This window comes from Cucurbita pepo, chromosome 3 (genome assembly GCF_057944985.1).
Source record: "Cucurbita pepo subsp. pepo isolate OVF chromosome 3, ASM5794498v1, whole genome shotgun sequence".
In the NCBI taxonomy this organism is placed as follows: Eukaryota; Viridiplantae; Streptophyta; class Magnoliopsida; order Cucurbitales; family Cucurbitaceae; genus Cucurbita; species Cucurbita pepo.
The window spans coordinates 16,887,879-16,901,486 of record NC_141800.1 but is presented as its reverse complement, the minus strand read 5'-3'; the positions used below and the strand labels follow the sequence as shown (position 1 = coordinate 16,901,486).

General features: G+C 37.4%; 3 protein-coding genes across 4 annotated transcripts; all 3 read right to left on the bottom strand.

The window, feature by feature from the left end:
* Nucleotides 1-2,180: 2,180 nt before the first annotated feature.
* LOC111791549 (KIN14B-interacting protein At4g14310-like) lies at nucleotides 2,181-6,612 on the bottom strand. The gene is made up of 3 exons (XM_023672934.2): nucleotides 4,879-6,612; nucleotides 3,862-4,475; nucleotides 2,181-3,114 (listed from the first exon to the last, which is right to left on the bottom strand). Exons 1-3 carry the CDS (start codon nucleotides 6,436-6,438, stop codon nucleotides 2,571-2,573), a joined length of 2,718 nt encoding a protein of 905 aa, XP_023528702.2. The 5' UTR covers nucleotides 6,439-6,612; the 3' UTR covers nucleotides 2,181-2,570.
* A 1,020-nt stretch (nucleotides 6,613-7,632) lies between these two features.
* On the bottom strand, nucleotides 7,633-9,537 carry LOC111791550 (uncharacterized). Its single transcript, XM_023672935.2, has 5 exons — nucleotides 9,333-9,537; nucleotides 9,079-9,244; nucleotides 8,863-8,969; nucleotides 8,699-8,786; nucleotides 7,633-8,404 (listed from the first exon to the last, which is right to left on the bottom strand). Exons 2-5 carry the CDS (start codon nucleotides 9,134-9,136, stop codon nucleotides 8,040-8,042), a joined length of 618 nt encoding a protein of 205 aa, XP_023528703.2. The 5' UTR covers nucleotides 9,137-9,244; nucleotides 9,333-9,537; the 3' UTR covers nucleotides 7,633-8,039.
* Nucleotides 9,538-10,141: 604 nt separating this feature from the next.
* Nucleotides 10,142-13,526, bottom strand: GLTP1 (glycolipid transfer protein 1). Of its 2 annotated transcripts, none has more exons than XM_023671467.2 (7): nucleotides 13,332-13,526; nucleotides 12,950-13,079; nucleotides 12,540-12,595; nucleotides 11,980-12,110; nucleotides 11,296-11,431; nucleotides 10,727-10,858; nucleotides 10,142-10,468 (listed from the first exon to the last, which is right to left on the bottom strand). In XM_023671467.2, exons 2-7 carry the CDS (start codon nucleotides 13,065-13,067, stop codon nucleotides 10,433-10,435), a joined length of 609 nt encoding a protein of 202 aa, XP_023527235.1. In that variant the 5' UTR covers nucleotides 13,068-13,079; nucleotides 13,332-13,526; the 3' UTR covers nucleotides 10,142-10,432. The 2 variants fall into 2 exon arrangements, with proteins under 2 accessions (XP_023527235.1, XP_086978413.1); XM_087122287.1 differs by lacking the exon at nucleotides 13,332-13,526 and adding an exon at nucleotides 13,189-13,306.
* Between the last annotated feature and the right edge of the window lie 82 nt (nucleotides 13,527-13,608).

The window sequence follows — 13,608 nt, the reverse complement described above, 5'->3', positions numbered from 1 at the left end:
CTCCGAGACGAGGGGTCTCTATATATAGTTGTGTTGATCACAATTCAAAATTCAACGGATTAAAACATATCTTATTCAACAAGACAAAAATTCTAATTTTTGTGTTTTTATTGGTTAAAATAAAATGAGTGATGGATACATTTTCCAAATTTTAAAAATGCTATAAATAAATCTTTTTTTTTTTTTTAATTATTTGTTATTTTAAATTGACGTATATGCTATTAATGTTTATTGAAATATTGAACAAATAAAACATACAGAATTAAATACACACAAAATTTCACTTTAATTCTTAACCATTAATCACTTCACTTTAACCCAACTAATTAAACATTAGTGAATTTTTAAAATTAAGTTTATAAAAATTATTTTTATTTATGGTTTTATTTTACATATCGTAGTAAAAAGAAATACGAAAAAATAAGATTATTTTTATTGAAATAAAAATGCACTATTTATTCAAGTAAAAACGAGGAAATAATCTATTTAAATATATTTTAATAGATAAGGCGCTAGATTTTACAATTTTGAAGATTAATAATTTAACTATTCTACTCGTGGGGATTAAAATTTAAAAAAAAAACATAATTATTGTGTTTTATATTTTCAATATTTGAATAGACATTTAATAGCATTTATGTTAATTTAAAATAACAAATAAAAAAGATTTATTTCTAGCATTTTTAAATTTTGGAAAATGTATCCATCACTCATTTTATTTTAACCAAGTGTATTATTTGTAGTTATTATTATTATTATTTAATAATAATAATATTTTTTTTTCTAGAAGAATTTATTGCTTACTTTTTTAAAAAAATATATTAATAAAATATTTCATTATTTAAAAAATATATAATATATTTATATAATATATCGACTAGGCTTACTACGGATCACCAAGTTTTGTGGACACGTCAACATTTTTCGAAAAGAAAAATATATATATAAACCATTTAAGATTTTTTTATCCAATAATTTCTACAAATTCTTTACCTACGTACATTAGCGTAAAATTAGAGATAAACGTTAGAGACAAATGGAAGAATGGTTTTTAATTTAATTTTCTTCTACTATTTTTTCATTAATTTTGTGAGATTCCCCATCGATGGGAGAGAGAGACGAGTGTAATCAAGGACGCTGGCCTTAAAGGTAGTGCATTGTGAGATCCCACCTCGGTTGGAGAGCTGAACGAAGCATTTTTTGTAAGGATATAAAAACCTCTCCCTAATAGACAAGTTATAAAAATCTTGAGAGAAAGTTCGAGAGAAAAAATTCAAAAAAGACACTATCGACTAGCAGTGAAGTTGAATTGTTACCGATTTAAAAAAAAAATTAGGCATTAATCAACTACGTCTCGAACATAAGACATCCTTAATAGAAGCAAGTTGGGAAGGGGAAGTTAGGAAGTAGGAGGGATCCCAAGAAATAAAAGAGAGGGGTGTGGAAAAAGTAGGATGGTGGGGTACTCTTCTTCAATGCTCTACTTTTCTTTTTCTTGCCTTATCAATCACAAAATGGATTGCTATGTTCTTGTGATTATTTCAACTACTTTTTATACTTTATCATATATCCATACATTAATTTAAGATTCATTTTAATGAATACGACTCGTCACTTAATAGGACGGGACAATATTTGGCCTTCTCGTGTTCTACTATACTCCAAACCTATATTTGCTTGCATATCATTTCACGACAACCAATCAAGAAATAATCGAGTTTATATGTGCTATGTAGGAAAATTGTTCGACTTTAAGGAGTTCTGTCTACTTTGCCATATAGCTCAAGTTTTTGTTAGGAACTACGACTTTCTACTATGGTATGATTTTGTTCACTTTGAGCATCGAAAGGAGGATTATTGAGGATTATTGAAAGTAGTCCTACATTGGCTAATTAAAAAGAAAGATCGTGAGTTTATAAGTAAGGAACATCATCACCATTGGTACGATGCCTTTTGGGAAAACCAAAAGCAAAGCCATGAACACTAATATTCAAAGTGAACAATACCGTCGTACTATTGTGGAGGTTCGTGATTTCTAATATAATATCAGAATCATGTCCTTAACTTAGTCATGTCAATGGAATCTTCAAATGTCAGATATGTTGTGAGCCTTGAAGGTATAATCAAATGTGACTCAAGTATCGAACAAGAGGTGTACTTTGTTAGAGAGTTCTAGAGAAGGAGGCCTGAAGAAAGTTTATATGTTGTACTTTGTTCGAAGGAAAGATCGTTGAAGATTATCCACATGGGCTAATTAAGAGAATTATAAGTAAAGAACACTATCAACATTGGTACGAACCATTTTGAAAAAATCAAAAGCAAAGTCATGAAAGTTAATATTCAAAGTGGATAATATCATATTATTGTGGAAGTTAGTGACTCCAAACCTGAAACTTCGAACAGAAAATCCATAAGCAAACCTGAAAACATGATCTCATTAATCATAAATGCAGAACAATTGCTCTACCATCTTACATAGAACACTAAAAATAAGACACAAACATCTTATACAGCTTTTCAAGACAGATCAAACCAAACAGCATTTAGCCAGCAGCTTAAAAAATAATTACCTATGACAATTGTTTCCATGCTGCAGGGCGATCCCTTGATATGAGAAGCGTACGAGATGTCGATGTCGAATAATCGAACGAAGGTGAATACAAATCATCTGAACCAACGACTTCCCTGAACACTTGGGTGCTTTCAGTATGAACTGAGGAGGGTTGTGAGGCTTCATCGTTTAAGGCATCAAATACAAACAGCCCCAATCCAGAGATAGCCATGACAAGATTTGAATTCCCCCAAACTTGAGTCACTGGTGTATGATGCGCGTGTGTATTGCTTTCTGGTAATGCATAAGTGCAGAAGAGGCCCTGTTTTCTAATGGAAAATTGATGTACCACTGAAGAGGCTTGCGGCTTCCTCCCTCCTGACCTACCACCACTGGAGCAACCAACATACACAGAATCTCCTCGAGAGAAAACAGACTGTGCGCCAAGGCTGGCTTTAGGCAACTTTAGGCCTATTCCTGATGGGCTGCGGAAGTCCAGAATATTTACAGAATCTGTTGTGCAGAATACACCATCGTTTCCTTCTGCTTCTGCTGAACTTATTCTGCATATACCAAACCAAAACCTCTTAGAATCACTGCTGACTAAGAAATATAAATCAGAGAATATAAAAAGCTTTTTAGAAGGAAAGCAGGCTGATGGATTAACCTATTTTAAGATTATATGAAAGCTGCATATGGGCAGGTTTGCTGGTTATAACAAATTGAGTATGGAAAAGGTTTAATTTTCAAGAAGTAATAGATTATGGCCACCCCAACTCGTTCCCTTCTCTAATCGATATGGGATCTCCCAATTCCTCCTCCTTCGGGACCTAGCGTCCCGCTGACACTCGTTCCCTTCTCCAATCAATGTGGAACCCCCCAATTCACCCCTCTTCAAGGCCCAGAGTCCTTGTTGGCACACCATCTCATGTCTTCAGGACCTAGCGTCCTTGCTGACACACCGCTTATATGTCTTCTTCAAGACCCAACGTCCTTGCTGGCACACCACCTCGTGTCCACCCCCTTCGAGGCTCAACCTCTTTTCTGGCACATCTCCTGGTGTCTGGCTCTAATACCATTCGTAAGGGCCCAAACCCACCGCTAGCAGATATTGTTCTCTTTGAGCTTTCCCTTTCGAGCTTTTCCTCAAAGATTTTAAAACGTGTATGCTAGGGAGAGGTTTCCACACCCTTATAAAGAATGTTTCGTTCTTCTCCCTGATTGACCGACCGATGTGGAATCTCACACATTTCAAGCATTTTCAAACCAACCAGCTAAGCAGTAAAAATAAAAATAAAGGATCATAGTACCTTTGTCGAACTCCTCCCCCTAATTCAGCATCCATGTTGTTGACGTGAAGAGCAGAGATTTTGCGGCCAGATGAATAAACAGAGAGCAATGCATGAGCACTTGTAGAAGCAACATCCCATAGAGATAATGCTTCTGTTTCTGCTACAACTACTTTTCCTCTGTTTCTCCACTGCAAGGGACTAGAATAATCCATTGCTGCCACAGGCTTCTGCACTTCCCAGTTCATAATTTCGTCACTGTCACGAACATCAAAAACCTTTACAATCTTTTGACAGGTAGCAGTTGAAACAATCAGAGGTCCGCACGGCTTGTACCACCACTGTTCCGTTTCAGGCACCAGCATATAACTTGGAGCATAACGCTTTTGCACAATGTTATGGGGTAAGGGAGCAAGTGCCGTCCTTGAAGAGGTCATTGCACCCTCAATCTGGAAAGCTCGTACGTTCTTGCTGTAAAAATCCCATGAGCAAAAACCTGCATCCATCGTATTCCCAGCTGATGCTGCCACCACATATCTTCCAGCGCAACCATCTGCTCCAGGGGCACGTATTATCCAACAGTCTCTCCATATATTAGGTGAGATTCCTTCTGGTGGCTTGTATACACATTTCTCCTAAACAGATGAACACAATAGCTAAACAATAAATCTCACCAAACATCTACCAATTGTACAACACGAGGCATTCTCATAAAACCATTTCAAATCAGTCAACCATTGTTACATGGGATTAACCAAGTTGTATGAAAGATGTATTAAAATTGTCGAGAATTATTGAGAGAAGTAGTTTACCTTCGCTAATTAAGAGGAAAATTATGAGTTTATAAATAAGAAATACTATGACCTTTGAAAAAACCAAAAGCAAAGCCATGAGAGCTTATGCTTGAAGTGGATAATATCATATCATTGTGAAGTGTCGTGATTCCTAACAAAATCATGAGATAAATAAGTATGATCATAACCAATGACAATACAGTTAAAAACGAGCTAGTCTTTACCAGAGACTAATTTGAAATACCTCTGTATTAGTAATATCGTAAAACGAGCATGAACCATCGTTATGAGCAAGAAGGACAGCCTCTCCCTCCGACACAAACCATCCACCTATTGAGGTTCTAGTTCCTATTTCATTCATCTGGTAGATGCTAGTATCATCTGTCTCCTCGTCAATCAGACCTCCCTGTTTATTCTCTTGATCATCAAAATTATCAAGAATCTCATTGCTGAACTCAGCCTCTTGCTTACCCTTGAATTGGGTTGATGATTCTTGCAATCCTGCAGAAGGATTTCCTTCCATTTCTTGAACTTGTTCGCTCCTCATGGTGACTTTTGTTTGCTCCATAAACTCCAGAGCAACTGGGTTATCATCAATTGTATGGATTTCATTGCTCTGAGAGGTATCTGATGTTGATTTCATTGACATCCCATTCCTGAGCAATTTACGATGAGGAAATAGTCTCTCCTCCAATTCCTTGGTGTTAATATCTGCCTCATTGGCCTCATCCTTCAGACCCATTTTGATATCTTTCTCGTTTGTACCAGAACTGACTGCACCATGCCCGATCGCTTTCTCAATCCCAGAAATCTTCTTCTGAATATCTGAAAGTATCAGCTTAGATGAACCAGTACCATTCAAATCCAACATTTCCTTTGTCTTCTTAATATCCGATGCTATCCTCTTTACCTTACCTTCCAAGAAAGCAAGTTTTTCATGGAGCTTGCTTGGATACTTGTTACCCGTACACTCTTTGACAATCTCCAAATCTTTCTGCTCAGACTCCAAACTAGAGTTAACATCTCGACGATCTACAATTCTCGACTCGGCAACGATACAGAATTTTTCTTTTCGTGCTTCATTAACTGCGAAACCGCTCTCGAAAATAATCGAACTTCTACCATTTTCGTCGCTTAGTATTGTTTCGTCAATACCTTCCCCACTATGGCTTCCTAAAACCTTAATCTCCAGTGGTTTATCCTCAATTTTCTCATCATCAGCATGTTGCTTAGCCTCAGAAATCCGAAGCTTACTATCCATGCTCGCTCGAAGCTTTACATTTCCCTTCAACTCCCTATAAACCCTTAATTCATTCGGCCCTCCTCCAGCCACCATCACATTCAGATCCTTAACTCCTACTGTCTGTTTATTACTCTCAGAACCTCTACCACTCGAACCTCTTCCACCGCCCACAGGTCCTCTCACTCGATCAACCGAAACCCTCCGGTCCATACGAGAATCAACGGAAACCCTAATAAACTCAGAAGGACTAGAGCACCTACCTCTCGGAACCGAAGACGTGGACCTCCGAGTACGACTTTCAGCATCGGTAACAGCAATCGCCGCAGCCTTGTTCACTTGCGGCACGGCCCGGATCGATGGCTTTTGGGCTATCATCGGAACCTTAAACGTGGACCTCGGATTCTCTTTCCCCGCAGACGAAAATCTGGAGGATGAATCGGAAGTAGCCTTTCGATTGGAACAAGAAACCGGTGTCAGGGGTTTGGAGGACTTGATGGAGGCGTCTAAGGTAGCGGATCCGCCACTGCGATCTCGAAGCCGGCGAGCGGATGGAGCCGACATGGGTGGCGTGGAATTGCCGTGATGATGGGAATAGAAAATGGATTAAAATTGTGGATTTTGAGTGGAAAGTGATTGGAGTTTGGCTATGGATATGGATTTGGGAATGCAACAATGGCGAACCCAAACTGAAAGAGGGATTCCATTATGCATTTGGGCGGGAAATTGATATCAAATTTTCAGTTTTTGAATTTAATTTTCTTGAATAAATATATTTTTATTCCCTAAATCAATGGTTAATAATTATCCATATGAAAAAAGATATTGTACGTTGAGATCTCAATTAGTCAGTTCCACCTGGCCATTTGAATCCCATCTGTCCCACCATTTCATCCTTCCACTTCTCACCTCCATCTCCTCCTCCGATTGCCAGAACATTCCACTGCAAACCATTCAATTGATGGATCATAAGTTTCGATCGCCATTCAATTAGTTGCCCATGGCTGCTCTAGCAAGCTCTGTTCTTCAGTTTCCACTTCTCCGGTTCCTTTTCTGGGTGTCTTTCTCCATCCAGAATACATCGGATTGAACCCAGTTTCAAGATCAAGTGTTCCCGCCGGCGGCCTTTGCTTTCCGGCGACGGCGTACCCAGATGAAATTTCTCTTGGAAATCTGCTTCAGACAATGTTTACTCCGACCCCACGTCGGCCTCTCCGTCTGTTGATGAATACATTGGCTCACAAGTTTGAAATCATGGGTTAGTGTTGTTTCCATTTTGGGTTTACAAGAAACCAGAATAATTGATCTATTGTCTGTGAATGCAACTGGGAACTTGTCACAGCTTCCACCATTAGAGGTACCTCGGGTTCCAGATGTGTTGAGGCCTCCATCTAACACCGGAAGTGGTGACTTTGAAGTCACTTACGTTGAAGATGATACCCGGATCACCAGAGGAGATAAAAGGAGAACTCACTCTGTTTGTTATCGATAAAAGCCCAAACCCACCGCACATTAAAAGCTTTCACTCCGTCCACTAGAGGGATATTTCCACAACAGTAGAGAGTATTTTATTCCCCACCTTTGGGGCCTAGCATATTTTCAGTGTCGGGCTCTGATACCATTTGTAACAGTTCAATTAGTTTCGTTATCGACTCTTGGACACCAGGTTATACTCGGAGATCAACTGCTGTAGCCATAGATAGGAAGAGAAAGCAAGAAGTCTCTAGTTTAAGGGAGAATTGAGAGAGAGAGAGTATATTAGACGGAAAGAGAATTGTATTACCTGAGAGATGAAATGTTTCATATGGTGCATAAAAGTGCAACAAATTTGACAAAGGAACAATAAGCTCTATCTAAGTGCTGTTATTGTGACTACAAAGCTTTGTCGATAACAGTGGTTTATGATGATCATACTAATCCCCACTGCATTGAAAAGGGGTGCTGAACAATGTAGAAATCCAAATTTCAGATTACACGTGGGACATTATTTTCAAGAAACGGCTGTTCGCTCATGTTACAGAACAACACCCTTCTGCTTGGTAGTAAAACAATAACCGATTACTGAAGCTAAAATCATATCATCTCCAAGGTAACAAAATTTGGTCCTTATTGGGGCAAGGAACCATTTGAAATGCCGTTTAGTAGTTCCTTGTCTGGAATTCTGCTCATCCCTTCTCTTCGTCCACAACTGGTAGAGTTATGTCTGTTAAAGAGTCGTTGCTTCTTGATTTTGATGATTCACCACCGTCCGATGACCCCTTAGATTTCCTCCGATGAGAATGTTTTGGTACAGGATTTTCTGTGCTAGTTTCATTTCCAGGAGCTGAACCACGACGACGTCGTGAATGTCGCGAACTACCTTCCTGGGGTCCCGAGTCACCTGAGGGGCATGATGATCGCTGTCGCCTGGAGCTCTTCTCCGAGTTCCGCCGAGCAGAAGAAGAGTCTAAGGATGAGGAAGAGTCTGTTGAAGTTTGGCGTTTTGACCTTGGAGCTCGACCTTCCTTTTTCACATCTAGCTCTCCAGATTCTATACACAAATATCACTCCTATTACCAACTTCAATTCTACATCCTCAGGAAGATTTCAAACATACAAAAAACCGCTACCATTCTAAACCAAATCTCAGTCATTATCTACTTTGAGCTCTCATAGCTTTGCTTCTAATTTTCTAAAAAAATTTATACCAACAGAGATAATATTTCTTAGTTATAAATTCATGATGGGTTCAATTTTCTCTACATACATGGTGAGATTATAATTATAATGGTTTGCCATCTCAGTCACCCCAGAATATAGATTAGAAGAAGAAGATGAAGCATACCTCGGACAGAAGAAAGATCAAGTTCCCCAGTAGAACTAGCCAAATCGCCTGAGTTTTGGGATTGTGACGAAGATTTGAACTCGTTCATCTGTTCAATTTTGCATCACACATACAACTCAAATCGATGTTCAGAAAACTTGAAAACAAAAGATGATTATTCATACCCAGGTAGGTGTATTATTCTGATTAGCAGATGGACCATCCCATCCAATGTGAGCGACATGCTTAACGTCAGTGGGAAGCCCAATCTGCATTTCCTGTTCTTTTTCATCTGCAAGAATTTCGCTCAAACGGATCATTCAATATATTTTACAACCCAGAGCAAATTGGGGGAAAACGAAAACGAAAACGAAAACGAAAAGAAGAAAAAGAAAACATACCGAAAATCTGCGAAATGTATTTAATTCCTTTCATGAGGCCCTTAACAGAGGTACCCATTTTTCTTTCGTCTTCCGATTAGCTATAAACTGAAACCCTTCACTACCCGATCTCGAGAGGAAAAAGAAAAAGAAAAAACTCCAACCTAAATAATGAATATTCCTACGCCTGCGATTCAAACAAAAATCACAATCACAGCTTAAATCAAAGCGTGATTTCCAAATAAAAGGGAGATTAAAGAGAACAAGAGTGAAACCTGGTTGAGCGTAAGATTGAGGAAGGAGACGTACGAGAAAGGGCGGAAATGGGCAGGTTTTGATCGACGGTGGCCGGAAAAGGAAAATGATGGGGGAAATGGAAGCCGGAGACCAGTCAATCAAAACCTGGTTAGTTAGGAGAAGAATCGATTATGACGGAACTACGGAAAGGAAGGCGTAGAAATCCGAATGGAAAACGCCGATTGATGAGCTAATCTTAGCGCAGGTTTTCAATGCCTGTTCTGTGAAAGCGCGGGAACAGCGGTTGGGATGCAACCGTACGGCCATCCACTTCGCAATATTTTCTCTTTTTATTTTTAATCACACCTTTTTTTTATTATTATTATAAATAAACAAATAAAAATTTATAATATTAGTTTCTCTCTAGATGGAGCTTTCTGAACCAGACGCTTCTTTTTAATTTTTAGTATTTTCAATTCACAATGCTATTTTAAATGACACTTTCTAAAAATAATATTTAATTATTTTAACTTCTTTATTTATTAAATGAGACTTAATCTTTTTAATGACTTTATAATCTTCTATATCATATTGTTAATTTTAGATGAAAAGGTTCGATTAAGAATGAGAAACATAAATAGAAATAAAATTGGAAAGATGTATATTTTCATTTAAATAAGATACAAACTAGCAACTAATGCATACAGATGAGAAAAATATATAATAATAGAATAAAATAAAATATACTGTGAATCAAATCGATATAATAAATAGGTTGAAACTTTATTTCAAAATTATTCTTATTCTTAAACTATTGGTAAAAGAGTAGGGACAATAGTTGTGTAGATTGGTCATAATGAACTTTCCAATATATAAATGTCAAAGGGATTTAAAGAGGATTCTACAAGATTCGAACTCCCGTTGGGACATAATGTGGTGATGAGCTAGTTGTGATTCAACACACAACAAAAGCACATACAAAAATAGAAACATAAGATTATCAAATCACAGACAGAAATTTAAGGTCTTGAGGATTGTCTGAATTTAAGGATGTTAAAGGGATTTCGAATAAGCTATAACATATAGGTAACAATAGAATCGAGACGGTCACTCGATTTTCAGCGATGATCAGCCTCTCTCACGAAGCCTTCAGCTCGTCCATGCCAACACTAGCCTGTAAAAGAGAGTATTTCATTGGTCGGGTTCAGAGATGTTTTAATCTACTGTTTTATAACTAACTGATGATAGACAAAATTCAAGATGAAAAAGTAAGAGATTGAATAGACTTGGAGGTTCAATCTAAAACTAAATTTCAGATCGCCGAAGGCTCAGAAACTTCAGTTAATAAGCATAGCCATCTTGCAAAACTGAACTAGTTGCATCAAGTTTGAAAGTTTTAAGACAGCCCCTTCAGGAATTTGGGAAATCTTACCAGAAACTTGTGATTCTCTTCGAGGAGAGGTGAAAATTTTGAACAAAATTGCTCTATATCAGCTTCAACATTGCCATTGCCTGATATAACATCCATAAACTTCTTACGATCGGGGGCAAGCTTCATGGCAACCTACAATTTCAGTATCCGATTAAAATCCACATATAATTTCTCATAACACGAATCATGGATTGAGCTTAACGATTAAAATACATTTAGTTAATTCACACGTTACAAATGTGTTTGCCACGATTCTGTAGCTCGTATCTTTTGCAACATGGTTTTGTTTCTTGAAAGTTTCAAGACATGAAAGGTCAACTCATATATTACACCTTGCTTGTGAGGGATGAAAGAGTTTTAGACCCAAAGAAGCTGGACAATATATTCCAGAAATAAAACTGTAGAAATATGATTTGTCAAGCTTCTATCGAATTCCTAAAAGCACAAGTGGAAGGAAAATGAAGAAAGTGGGGGGAAAAAACACTGCTGCAACTAACAAACTGAGCCAAAAATCTCATAATATACCAAAGAATATTAAAATTAAATTAGTGGGGGCATCAGAGGATTACAGTGAAACTTGAACTGGCCAGCCAACCATGCCACTTTTTCAAGGTCTTGCCATAGGCTTCTGTACAGGCACGGGACATTGTCCAATCCTGATGCTCCAGTAAGTTGCGGAACAGTTCTACCAAGAAATCCATGGCTCTGAAAAGATCAAAATATGCAAGTAGAACCAAAGTGTGTGTTAATCAAATTGATCCAACTTGCAGGCTTATCCTAGATGTTTATATCTCTGGGTTTGGTTAAAAAGAAAGATTTACTACATAATTTTCTAAAAAAAGGAAAAGAGCAATTTGGTTCAGTCATTCACTCTAGATGCAAGTAAAAACTCATTCCATGAATTAAGAAGTACGAAGAGCTACATTAAAAATGCTAACTCGCAGGTCACCTGCAATGCAACAACCAAGAAAAATGCAAGGATACACATCCAGATGGGGCAGGGGAAAACTGAAGTAGTTCATTTATAACCGAAAACTATTTTGCATAATTTTGATAATCCCTTAAAAGTGTCTCATGGATGATGACGGAGGCTTCATCACCAGTTAGTTTTTGGTTCTGTAACCTTTAATGACAAACATTGTTAAAATTTTACGTACTTATGTTCAAAAGCATCCTCGATAACATTCAACACGTGGATCTCTAGTTGTGCCAGAATCAAAAGGAAGCAATAAATTCACCAGACATTGTCTAACCTTGTCAGCCAAAGAAGACCATTTGTACAACTGGATGATCCTTTTGCAGTCTTACTTTCAATCTCAGGTTTCACCAAGTCATACAAGTAGTTGAATTCAGATGGGTTGGTAGAATACTTGGACTCCAATCTCTACAGATACAAATAATAAGGTGAATAAAACATAACTAATACAGAACTGAGTGCATTTCGACAAAAACAAAAGCAATATATGATGTCAAAAACTTGAGAGCCGCGATGGCATTCATTTGTCTACCTATCAGGAGTACAAAAAACACTCGAAGTTGTATATCACGAATGCACGTGAGATGGATGCAATTCTTTCTTTTTCAGGTACAATACATTTTCCTTTCACTACTTTTCCATATATGTTATTCGTTTACTCCTATCTTATTTGGCAAATAAACAAAAAATAATAAAAAAAAATAGCTAGTCCTGTGTTCAGTGATAGTGATTAGTAGCCTACAAAATAAAATAAGATACACATATAAAATTAAGTAAACAAATGCATATTATAAGCTTTGAAGTTTCCCCTCGTGTAAAACAACGTGGGCATCTTACCGCTATGTTGCCTCCAATGTCACTTTTAACAAGTGCCATAGCAGCTCCAAACTTGTCTGCATTAGAAATAATTGAGATTAATTTTAAGAATGACAAATCGTAAAACTGATCAGTTAGTGGTAATCTGATTATGAGCTTGCAATTATTTATGCTATGTTTCAGCAGGAATTCAATTTCGGTATGAAAATTAATTGACATTAACAGTTCCAGAAACCATAGAAAGACAAATCTAGTTCTCTAGTGCACCAACAGAGAAATGCCAGTCAACTAACTTCAAGCAGACAAATGATAAAGTCCACATTTATCTTCTTGATAAACTTTTCCTTTACTCAAAATTAAATCATATGCAGCCAAACTCCAGGACACTAGAGAGAAGTTTCTAATTTCAAAAGGGATCGGGGGGGCCGCACCGATAACAGGCAAAATATGTTTGCACACTTCCAAGAAAGGCTTGGTCAAAATCTCCCCTGCTTCAGATTTGACATGCTGAATTCCTTCCAGGGCAGGAGCGAACACAGTTCCCTCCATTTGTATTCTTTGCTGCATTCAAAACAGAGATCAATCACAATTATTGATCAGCATCAAGACAGTCAACTTAAATTAAGATGAAAGTTCTTATATGATTAAATCATACTACGATTTCATCTACCTTTTGCCTGAAACGAAAATAAACGGAGAAAACACAGGGGAAATGAGATCAATAGACGATTCAACCAGATCACAGCGGAAAGCCGGAAACAAACCAGTACAACGAAGAAATCCGACAAATGAAGTAAGGAAATGCACACTTACGGTTAGAAAAGATCCTTTGTGCTGTGGTTTGTGCGGCTTTGAGATCTCCGATCGAAGCAATGAGAGTTGAATTGAAAAAAAATGAGGAAATGATAGAGGAGGAAGATATCGGAAAACGCGGGATTCGAACAGTAAGATGTTCTGAGAATCTCTCTTCTAAATTTAGGGGTCCCGTTTCCACGACGCGAGACGAGAATCTCAACCATTTTTATTTTGTGTTGGCATAAAAATATATCAAAATAAAAATTAAAAAAAAAGAGAAAATTACATTTTTGAC

What these genes read in the sequence shown, in the direction of transcription:
- LOC111791550 (XM_023672935.2), bottom strand. Translation starts at nt 9,136, where the DNA reads ATGGGTACCTCTGTTAAGGGCCTCATGAAAGGAATTAAATACATTTCG. An exon ending in ATACATTTCGCAGATTTTCG is followed by an intron (nt 8,970 to 9,078) that starts GTATGTTTTCTT and finishes AAATTCTTGCAG; the next exon opens with ATGAAAAAGAACAGGAAATG. An exon ending in AGAATAATACACCTACCTGG is followed by an intron (nt 8,787 to 8,862) that starts GTATGAATAATC and finishes AAAATTGAACAG; the next exon opens with ATGAACGAGTTCAAATCTTC.
- GLTP1 (XM_023671467.2), bottom strand. Translation starts at nt 13,067, where the DNA reads ATGGAGGGAACTGTGTTCGCTCCTGCCCTGGAAGGAATTCAGCATGTC. An exon ending in ACATTGGAGGCAACATAGCG is followed by an intron (nt 12,111 to 12,539) that starts GTAAGATGCCCA and finishes TTGTATCTGTAG; the next exon opens with AGATTGGAGTCCAAGTATTC. An exon ending in TGGCCAGTTCAAGTTTCACT is followed by an intron (nt 10,859 to 11,295) that starts GTAATCCTCTGA and finishes CTGAAATTGTAG; the next exon opens with GTTGCCATGAAGCTTGCCCC.
- LOC111791549 (XM_023672934.2), bottom strand. Translation starts at nt 6,438, where the DNA reads ATGTCGGCTCCATCCGCTCGCCGGCTTCGAGATCGCAGTGGCGGATCC. An exon ending in ACGATATTACTAATACAGAG is followed by an intron (nt 4,476 to 4,878) that starts GTATTTCAAATT and finishes TCATCTGTTTAG; the next exon opens with GAGAAATGTGTATACAAGCC. An exon ending in GGGGGAGGAGTTCGACAAAG is followed by an intron (nt 3,115 to 3,861) that starts GTACTATGATCC and finishes TGGTATATGCAG; the next exon opens with AATAAGTTCAGCAGAAGCAG.